This window comes from Nannospalax galili, unplaced genomic scaffold, assembly GCF_000622305.1.
Source record: "Nannospalax galili isolate Female #2095 unplaced genomic scaffold, S.galili_v1.0 scaffold247, whole genome shotgun sequence".
NCBI classification, from domain to species: Eukaryota; Metazoa; Chordata; class Mammalia; order Rodentia; family Spalacidae; genus Nannospalax; species Nannospalax galili.
This window is the reverse complement of record NW_008356952.1, coordinates 2,005,371-2,016,184: the sequence shown is the minus strand read 5'-3', so window position 1 is coordinate 2,016,184 and position 10,814 is coordinate 2,005,371. Positions and strand designations below refer to the sequence as shown.

Here is a 10,814-nt window from a genome sequence, read left to right as displayed (position 1 = left end):
AAATTTATTTATTTTTATTGCCTGCATATAGGTAGGTTCACTGGTGTTTTGCAATGCCTGAGGAGGTCAGAAGATGGTGTCAGATACCCTAGAACTAGAGTTAAGGACAGTTGTTAGCCACCATGTGAGTGCTGAAAACTAAACCTGGCTTCTCTACAAGAACAAGCAGTGCTCTTAACCACTGAACCATCTCTCCAGCCCCCTCATTTTATTTCTTAAAAAACTATTTGAAAATAAAACATAACAAGGTAGAAATAATAATTTAAATGGGATAAATCTAAATCATGTTAGATACATTTTTAAGGATAATTTTGAAGTAAATTAATAATAATGCTTTAACTTTGACTCTAGGCAGAATTTTAATAGAAAGAAACTTTAAAAAAAATCTATAGTTCTCTAGCTACTCCAGAATTATAAAAATGAATACAAGTTTAGATACTGGAAAAGTCATTATAACTTCAAGAACTGAGGGAAAAATCCTCCAAGAGTTATTCAAAAAACATATTTATGCATCATTAGCTTGAACACATTATGAGTACTAAGCTTGTGTTTTTATTGCATCTTTCCTATAAGCACTTTAATAATATTTTTATTAAATATATTTTAAAGGGCAAATTAATTCTCAAACATTGAAATATTGTCTCCTTTCAGAGTAGAGTGGGCATTGAGTTCACTCTAGCCATCCAGGAGAAACCAGGACCCTCCTGATCTATGCCATCTCTGCCCTACTCTGCCACAAGTCATGTGCCACGTGCCACAGTAAAATAGATGAGGTGTTTGTTTTCAGTCACTGAACTGCAGCCATTTACATGTGTGCTATCTTCAGATAGATTGCCATTCCCTAATGAGGGCAGGGGGTGTTTACAGATGATAACTGTCAGAAATGAATAAAAGAAAGTCATGGACTTGGAAAAGATACAAACAGAGTAGAGTTTGGGTTTACCAACACCATAGGTAGGTAGGTAGGTAGGTAGGTAGCAGAGATGCACAAATTGTACCACAGCAAAATGTATGAAGATGGATTAGAGGAAGTCCAAGAGCTGGCTGTGAGTACAGTTCATACCATGTGCACCAAATCAGTTCATACAAATTTATGCCATGTGAGCAGAAGGACTTTGAACTAAACAAAGTTGGTGAGGAAGTAACTCCGTCCTACTTGTAGTGAGTCTGCCCACACTTGGAGAAAGGTAGTTTTTTGGATTCCGTATCTTCAGAACTCAGAGCAAAAAAATTTTAGGAAAATTTACGAAGATCCCCATCATTCTGCTTTGAAATAGTTTAGGATTTCAAATTCCTGTGTGATCTGGCCAGAACCAAGATCTCTGACCTCCTTGAACATCATCCTATGTATTTAATGCAAATGGAAGAAACTAAAACTTGTGTTGAAACATCTTTGTGTTGAAAATGAGGAATTGTGATGTTCCACATCATATATTCTCTCAGGAACAGAGTTCACATAAAACAAGTTACTTTAATTCCCTAAGCAGGTATATGCAGCTAATTATTTAGGAGCAGAATTTCTGACTCACAACCTTTTTTTTTAAGCTACTAACTGACTGGCCTCAAGTTTGAGACTTCTGTTTTTGCACCATGCATGTTACATATGTTATAAAAATATTCTACTTTGGTGGGACATGAGCCATTTCATATCTTGCCAAATAAGAACTTATTGTAAAATTAAAATAAGTAGGATCATAGTTTAACTTTACCACAACTATATGAAAAATTCCTTATAGATCAAATGCCTAAGCTGTACACTGCCTGTCTGTCCTTAATAAGCCCATAGGAAACAGAAATTATTACATGCTACAAAAAATTTGAAGTGTTTATGGAATATAAGTCATTTTTATCTTACATGTTCTTAGTCTTTAATTAGAACACTGCTCAGGGCTCTTATGCATTGACTTTTAGGCATGATTCTGTAATGATTCAATATATTTTAATCACATTTAAAGGCAGTATAAATATGTTCATAGATCACTTGGAATAAAAGTTAGTTTAAATTTATTTTGGATCACCATGGTGTACAGAGCACTCTATAGGCATCAAACATAGCTGAAAAAATATTAGAAATAAATAAGACAAAGAACTGAGTTTGTAAATTTTACCAATTAAAAAATCCAAACCTGGCATGGTGGCATAGGCCTTTAATCCCAGCACTTGGGAGATAGAGGCAGGCAGATCTCTGTGAGTTCGAGGCCAGCATGGTCTATATAACAAGTTCCAAGCTAGTCAAAGATACATAGTGGAACTTGGTCTCAAAAACAAACAAACAAACAAACAAAGTCACAAAAACAACAAAAAATAGTCATTTTCAATCCCAACATGGAGGTTAGCTTTTCTATTGTTTTATTTATTTTTAAATAACTTTAGTAAGCTCTCTTTAAAGTGTCTCACAATGCAAAAGTTTTCCTCAAAACATTCATAACATACAAAGCTCACAGTGGGGACATATTATCAGATACTGCTTGTGCTTACAAGCGAAAGAAGTCTGTGCCATCAGTTTCAGTGCCTTCATAGGCCAAGTCCTCCAGGTGATGAAAATGAGAGTCGCTTATTTTGTTTGTGATTTATCAAAGGCGATTTTAGCTTATGTTACCATTTTTTACAATGTGGCCCAAGATTTAGATTGGAGCAGTCAGGTGCATTGGTTCTTAATAAGGGTGGATCTCAGGGCACCTCCTCTGAGCTTTCAAGTCAGAACCTAGAAGCCTGGAAAAGCATTTTACACTACCAACATCCATTTCATAGATGGTATTTCTGCACTGGTTTCTGTTTTTGTTTAATTTGGTTACTTTTTGTTTTGTTTTGTTTAGAGACAATTATTCTATAGCCCAGACTGTCTTTGAACTTTCTCTGTTAGCCTATGCTGGTCTGGAACCTGTGGCAATCCTCCTGCCCGAGGCCCACAGTGCTAGTATTACAATTGTGGCCCATCAAATTTGGCTTCTGCACTCACTTTCTAACTTGGGGAAGAAGAGATTATGAATTTGTGAGAGTTGTCTCTTGTGTAAAGTACATATAATTCTACTCTCAAAGCCAAGCTGTATCACAACTGTCACCTAAGGATCTGTGTACTCCTGCTCTTAGCAGAGAATTTTTCTATTTTTCTCCATTCAATTATATGAAGTGCATGTCAACCCTTAAAAATTAACTAATCATCACTTCAGTCCAAGCTAATGGGGATTATGTAATGTGTATTCAGTAATATACAAAGTATGTAATTGTGTTGTTTTTGGATAAGGAGATTTAAAGCATTTATGAAACAATTTCTCCATCACTTAAAATTCTTCAGTGGGGAGTTAGCTGGTGAGCATTAAAGGATCAGGAACAACTGGAAAATATCAAGCTGAGCTTATTTTCTAATTATATAAAAAGTTAATTTTATTATCACTTGGAAAGAATATGGGAAGTTTAAAGTAAGTTATGTGAGAACAGGATCTATTAAGAACAATTTGCTTTTCCCCCCTGGCTAATAGTGCTTTATGTTCTAGGAAGGCAGCCAGCAAATACAGAGACAAAACGTATTTATTTCATTATTTTGATGCACTTCATATACTATTTTAGAGGGATATTATGCTTCTAGCTTTTTTGTTTTACTTACATGAAGCCATGCATAGTTTATAATCCTTACCCTAAGGGCCAAGAAAAGAACTCTGGTAGCTCAAGCAGCTCTTGGCTTACCGACTTAACCTAACAAGACGTCCTTTGCTAATATTCGGAACCAATTGCACGACTTCTGGTCCCTTTCACAGAGTTTTAGATAAAACAATGGCCCTACTTCTCCAGAAACTACCTACCACATTAATTTAAAGGTGGGCAGAAAAATTTCAGAGATCTCCCAAACCTCCGTTATTTGAAATTCGTCCTCCCCAAGGCAAAAGCCCTATGTGCCTACCTTGCTCTGCCTTGACACGCAGAGGCATTAATTCGCATTAGTTTTTTGTTTTGTTTGTTTGTTTGTTTTTTCTCTGCAGATCTCTGTTGCTCTTCCTTGATCTCCAGGAAGCTACTCCATTCTCTGAGATTTCCGGTGCATCTTCTACCCCCGACTTTTAGTCTTAGACATCTGCAGTTGCTTTGCCGGGTGTGGGTGGGAGACCCCCTCCAACTAGCTCTCCTCCAGCCATTGCCCAGCTAGGCTATTGGACCAGGACAGGAAGGTACCACAGACGTCCCTCCCGGTGGACCTGATCACCTGAACATCTGCCCCACCCCTGCCCAGCGTCCTGGCAACCTCGGGACGCTTTGCTTGTGCCAGATTTCAGCCTCCTGGTCGCATTTTCTCTCTTCCGTCCACTCTTTTTTTGTCCTGTTTTGTCAGCAATTCTTTGATGAAAGAAAATAACTCAGTTACACAGTCTCCTTCCTAAGAAAAACCCCTGTGTTTTTCCAAAGCCAGTCCCTGCCCCTTCCTTCCCCCTAACACAGGTAAGATTTGCAAAGCAAAAGTCTTTCGTTTCAACCACAGATCAGCATGGGTCTCTCAGTTTACTGATATCATTCAACACACCTACACCAGCCCTCTTTCAGTTTACAATGTTCTTTCTCCCCGCTAAACACCTCCTCCACTTTTTCCCGTTCTACTACTGTTCATATTTTTTAAAACAAAAATTCCAACAAGCAAGATAGTGTCAATTCCAAGTGTAAAGTGTGTGTGTGTGTGTGTGTGCGCGCGCGCAGGTGTGTGTGTGATGGTCTCTGAGGGTGTGCATCTAGACACATCGCCTGTGTCAGCCTGTCCGAGTCCTGCTCCTGTGGCAAGAAGATGCAGCCTGATGGTTCCAACTGCCCTGCCAGGCTGAGGCAAGACCCTCCAGAATTCACCTGTCTGCGTCCAGGTAATTGGTCAAGTGGCCTCCCGCCCGCATTCCAAGACACCTGGCCAGGGCAGGGCGCCCTCTCCAGCGCATTTGCTTTCCATCTTTCCATCACTTTGGAGGTGGGGGGATTCTGAATGTATTTCTGCACATTGTTCCCCGAAGAGAGCGGGACTAACCCCCCACTACAGCTCCTTACCTCAAACAGAGGACCGATTTTGTTCTTCTCCAGGTAAGCTTGGATTCGGGTTTGTTGACGAGACGCCATGGAGAGACAGATAGGGCCGCGGAGAGAAGACCAGAGGACCGTGTACCTCAGCGGGGGACACCCCTCTTCTGCACCCGAGGAGCCGGGACAGGAACTCCGAAGCTTCGGCTCCCGGGCGGGGTGACGGGCAGTAGCCAGGGGAACTGCGAGCTTGAGAGGTGCAGAGAACCAGGAGCCGGGGCTAGGCACCTGCAACTCAGGCAACTCCGAGAGGAGGGAAGAACTCCTTCATCGCTTCCTGCTGCTCGCGCCCACCGGCTCTGCTCTCCCAGCGCGGCCGCCACTGGGAAATCGTCAGCAGAGGATGCTGTGTCCTCTGGGCGGCAGCAGCAGGAGCCGGAGCAGGAAGGCGGGCTTCGATTGCTGAGCTGCCGGGAGCCGAGCCGGGTACCACTGGGGCCGCAGGGGCGACAGCGTGCGATGCAGCCCAGAGCGCGCCACGGTGTGCACCAGGCTCCCGGCTGCCAGGAGGCTGTACCCCGAGGCTGTGCTCGCTCCCTAGCGACAGCGCCGCTCAAAAAGCCAATGGTGAAGGTGCTTCTTTCAAAGTGCACATAAATCTGGTGCTTGTTGGCTACTCCGCGGCCGCTTCAACCGCATTTCCACAGGGGATGGTCCCCACTGCCGAGGGTGGTCCTCTCCCAGGCACCTAATGCTCTGCCTAGGCTAGCCCTGGGCGCAAGAAAAACAGTGATGGCAAACTGATGCATGGATCTCAGGGTTGCCATGAAAACAAAGTTGTTTTTCCTCAAAAAATAAATATGAGAATTGAAACAAAAACCTCAACTGACGTTTGCAAATTCCCATTGAAAATTCCCATTCCGGAGACAAACCCCCAAAGACTGGAAGTAACCTTTGGGCATCAGACAATGAGAGCCAGCTCTCTCCATCCATCCAAGTTTGTTTTTCTCCTGGCGCCTTAAATTCTATCTATACACCTCAGATGCTTAGCAGTGCTTCCCTCAGGAGCACCTCATTTTTGACTAACACCTTCTTATTATGCATATGCAGGATTTCCAAGTTGATCTACAGACAGCACAGGGATCTTCCCAGAGGGTGTGTGTGTGTGTGTGTGTGTGTGTGTGTGTGTGTGTGTGATAAAACACTGAGGCCCCAAAGATGATTTCCTTGGCTCCTAACCATTATGTGTTGCCCAAATCACACCATTCATAATGTATGTTTGGATGTCTTTGCAATAATAAGCATCGGTTTCCTTAAAGCCAACTTTAGTGTAGATTTCTTTTCTTTTTCCCAATTGTATTCTGAATTTCTGTGTCTCATAATGTCTTTACTGATGCCCAAGCACTTCCTCTCTGCTTTAAATTATCCTGGCAACATTCAATAGTTAAGGTGAGAATGAACTATTCCAGAAAGTATCATTAATTGCATTTAATAATTAAAATGTAAGGTATCTACCAGAGGAGCTAGGACCTTAAATATCTCTGACAACCTGAAGGAGACATGACTTGGGGTAGAAAGATGTCAAATTGTTATTTTGGCAATCAGACTCAGATGACTTGCCTAGGAGAGCTAGAGTAAATACTAGTGAGGTGTCCAAGGTTGCAATATATTTTCCATTATGAATCAAAGATATACCTAAAGTTTTTTAGTATGTTCAGGAGATATTGATTAAACATGGGTAAATGCCAACATTTCTACAAGGTATGTCATAGAGTTGTAAGGAAAGTCTGTGAGCCACCTAAAAATTCAGTATTTTTGCTATTATATTATACTGGAAAAACAAGGAGTACCTTTCTGAATGAAAATCTTTCTCCTCTAAGAGCTATGAGAAAGATCTTTCTTTAAATCAAGTATTTAACATAATTAATACGTTGTCACTGTGCTGTGTACTGAATCAAGTGGTCTTCAGTAGAAAAAGACAAAGCTTAAGCAGGCAAAATGTTTACATATTCAAGAAAACCTATAAAGATACCCAAACTACCACATTTTCCAGTCTTATATATTTAAAATTCCTGAGACATTTTCAAGTCCTACAACAAATGCTGCCTTCACCAAAAACACTTTTCTGTTTCTTTCCGCTTCTCAAATCTGACATCATTTCTACTGTATTTATAGCCCACCCTCTCTGCAGCAGACATTTTGTTAGGACTAATTCAAAGGCAAAAGGCCCTATCTTTGTCCTCAGGCATCCAGTCCTGTAGAGCTCACTGGCACCTACACAAATAAGGTCATGCTAATGGGATATGAAACATACTAAGACTATAATTTTCTTGACAAGTGATGGAAGGATGGTTTGTTCCTGGTGTCCTCAAGGAGTGTTTTATTAAGGAGGTGCTGTTTGCATGGAGTGAAGGAAGAGTACACTTAGTTTTCTTGATGAGATGAGTGGAGTGAGATCGGGAATGAAGGTTCAAAGACATTAAAAACTAGCATGTAAAAGTGTAGAGACATGCTACTGATGAAAGACGCCCAGGTAAGAATACATGAGTATCACATGAGTTTAAACAACAGAGTTCAGTTCACTAAGTTTCATAAGTGGTTTGTTCGGAATTGATATATATTCCATATATAGGTAATGCAGCATGACTATTTGGGGTACATAATCTGTAGCAAATTATGAGAGTCAGAGTTAAGACTAGGGATTTCAGATGAGGAAGATGGGATGTATTCCAGACATACAGAAGAGCTAATCTGTTGACTAACTATATGTTGAATGAGCAAAGAAAGAGAAATAAACAATGGCAATGATTTCTGTAAAGAAGTTAAGCAATTACAGTTATTTAAGGCACCAAATGTATAATTGATTGCACCATATTTTAATCCAAACTCCTCTAATTCTTGAATTGGAACTATTTCCACTCTGTATTTTATAATGTGGGAATTAGTTAGGAGTTTGGCTTATGGGTATTAGCATCCTATGTGGAAAGGGTTATGTCTGAGGAGGTTGCACTCCCTAATGCTAATGAGTTAAATTTTCATAGATCAGTTCAATCCATCTGTTTTTAGGCTAAAGTTTGTCTCTGATTTATGCTCTTTATAGTCTGTTTTGTTTGATATTTTGTCTCTAAAATTATAAATCATGAATTACCTTTTAATAATTTTCTTATATTCACAGCATGCAGTATGTTTGCATGTAAGTTCCTTATAAGCATATCTTTAATTAGGACCTGATTACTAGACACTTTAGTACTGGTTGAAATGCAATTCTGGTCTTAGACCGAAATTTATAACTTTTTCTGTCTACCTTAACTTGGTACCTTTAGGATTCTTTCCCCCTTATTGGCTTGGATGCAACATAAAAGGCCATTTTTAGTGAGATTGTTCTGACCTCATTGTGTTATAGGAGTGCCTGCCAGCATAATTTACAAGTATACAGAATCCAATTTATAGAATGTACTAAAGCCCTTGTCTAACTCCATTTGTAAGATACCTTGCACAGCTCTTTAAACAAATGATTTTCAATGAAAGACAGAGAACAATGATGAAGTGCAATTGACCCAACTAAGAAGCACTAGCAACGTGACCTCTTGAAATTGATTCAGTTTGGAAATCAGACAGCAGGGGTGCTCTGTATAGGTTCCTTGAATTTAGATTATTGGGCCCTGAATCACCTTTTCTTTCCTTGATGACTTTTATCTTTTCAGTTTGTATCAGACAGGAACAAGCACCTTCGCAGAGAACATAGCACCTGTGAGTAATTTGGTCATTCCAGGAAGGTGAGCACAGAGTTCTCTTCATTTCTGCCTGAACGAGTATAAACATTGTATCTACTGTGAACTAAGCACTGCCACTGCACTTTCCACACTTAACTTGCTCATTTAATCTTCAAGACAATATCATGAACCATCGTTCTCCTTATTTTTTCAGGTGAAGAAACTAAGACACTCAAAGAATGAATTACTCAAAGCCATATTGGGCAAGTAACAGAGTCTGGATTTGAAACCCAGTAATATTTGAAACACCCAAAGCCTTGACTATCAATATCCCAAGAAAATCATTTCCTTTTACTCAGAATTTGTTCACACTAAGAGTCATTTTGATGACTAACTTCAACTCCCTAATGTGCAGATATGGGAAGGGTGTAGCTAGACTGGCAGAGACCCAGATAATTTTCTGTCCCCATGCTAAAAGAACATACTGTCTCTGTGAGTTTGAATAGCAGATGGTCAATCACATTAGAACTAACTGCTCTCGATGGCTAATACCGACTTACTGGTCCTGTAATACTCAGAACGTCAATGGTGGTGCCAGCCTTTGAAAGTCTGCCATCCAGTCTCATCCAGTGATACTTCAATCTCTTTATCTTCACACTTAAATATTAGATTTTAATATTTAATTTTTAATATGTGGAGGTTTATAAGAAATCTCTATCTTAAATTTCTTATGTTATTTGTGCTATTTTGTATCATGCTTTTTTGTATTGTCATGAATCATTTGAAGTCTGATATCTTCAGATAGCAGACTATGTAAATGTTCTTGATATTACTGTCGGTAAACTCTTTTATCATCCTCATATGCATTTTGCTTATAATTTTTACAGTGGCATTGTCTTGATTTTTTAATCTTAGTGAAAGTTTTTGTTAGGAAAGGGAAAAATATTGGGAAATGTTACATGATACTGAATTTGCTGAAAGGAAGGTGAAAACTAAGAGCCTTTAGTAAACAAAAGACAATGCGCTAAGGCAAAGCGATTCAACTTGGTGTGTGCCCTGGGGAACCAGGCTTTCTGTCTAGGACAGTCAGTGGTTTTGTTCCAGCCTGACTATCAGGGAAAAAGCAACACGAGGCCTATTTCTCAAATGCGCATCTCTGTAAATGCCAGCTCATTTTCAGTTATAATGAAGTTCATCACAACAGCCATAGCACAAGAGGTTAAAGATACCTTTTAGGTGAATTAGTGGAACCACTATTGCCTTGTGGGAATCTACACTTAAAATATAAAATAAAAGGATGACTCTACAAAAACATTCTGAATACTACAGTAGCTAAAATAATCAGCAAATTCTCTCCTTCCAAAGCAGATCCCGCCCTGTATCTTACTCACCGTCAGATGGTTTGGGTCTTAGGAGACAAATATTGTGGCACTTAAGGATAAGCTGAGTTTTACAAGCATCCGATAATGACACCAATTTATATACCTGCTATAAAAGATCTTTTAAGGGGCCGTAAGGGCCAGGAACTAAACTTACCGATGTACTTGAGAAAAATAGAAACAAAAGTGAATGAATGAATGAATGAATGAATGGATGGATGGATGAATGAGAAGAGAGATGAAAAATACATTTTACAAACTCGTTTAAGCCTCGTGGTTTTCAATGTATTTTTCTTTCATATAGAGATTTTGTAATGAAACTTTCAAAAATGTGTTTGATAATAAATGTCAAAACATTAGACTTAGAAGTTAATAAAATTATTGTGTCTAACAAAAAAGAAAGATAAAAATAAATGAATTTGAGAAATAATGAATGAGAAATTTATGGTAATTCATGAGGTAAGGTCTGAGACAGACAAAAATTGGGTTCTGAGTCATTTATGTTTAAATCACGACTAAAACATGCCCCATAAAGTCCAATTGATATAGTCTAATAGAACATTCTTCCTAGTATTTATAGTAAAAGCAATGTTTTGAATGTGCTGTGTCCTGTCTGAAGTTCATGGTGAAACTCAATTACCACTGCAGCTGTGTGGGGAGTGGGCCTAAGGGGAGATGTGTGAATATGGCAGCAGGAACACATGGCTGGAGGATTAACACCTCTCCCCTGTGA

At 39.4% G+C, this 10,814-nt stretch overlaps 1 protein-coding gene across 1 annotated transcript in view; it reads right to left on the bottom strand.

Moving 5' to 3' along the window:
* The window catches only part of CUNH8orf34 (chromosome unknown C8orf34 homolog), a gene marked incomplete at its 3' end in the record, with an annotated part of 136,445 nt that extends 130,976 nt beyond the window's left edge, over window positions 1–5,469 (bottom strand). Inside the window, exon 1 of the mRNA XM_008854790.1 lies at window positions 5,020–5,469. Coding sequence (XP_008853012.1) covers window positions 5,020–5,088 — 69 coding nt within the window. The remainder of the gene's footprint in view (window positions 1–5,019) is intronic.
* Window positions 5,470–10,814: the final 5,345 nt, after the last annotated feature.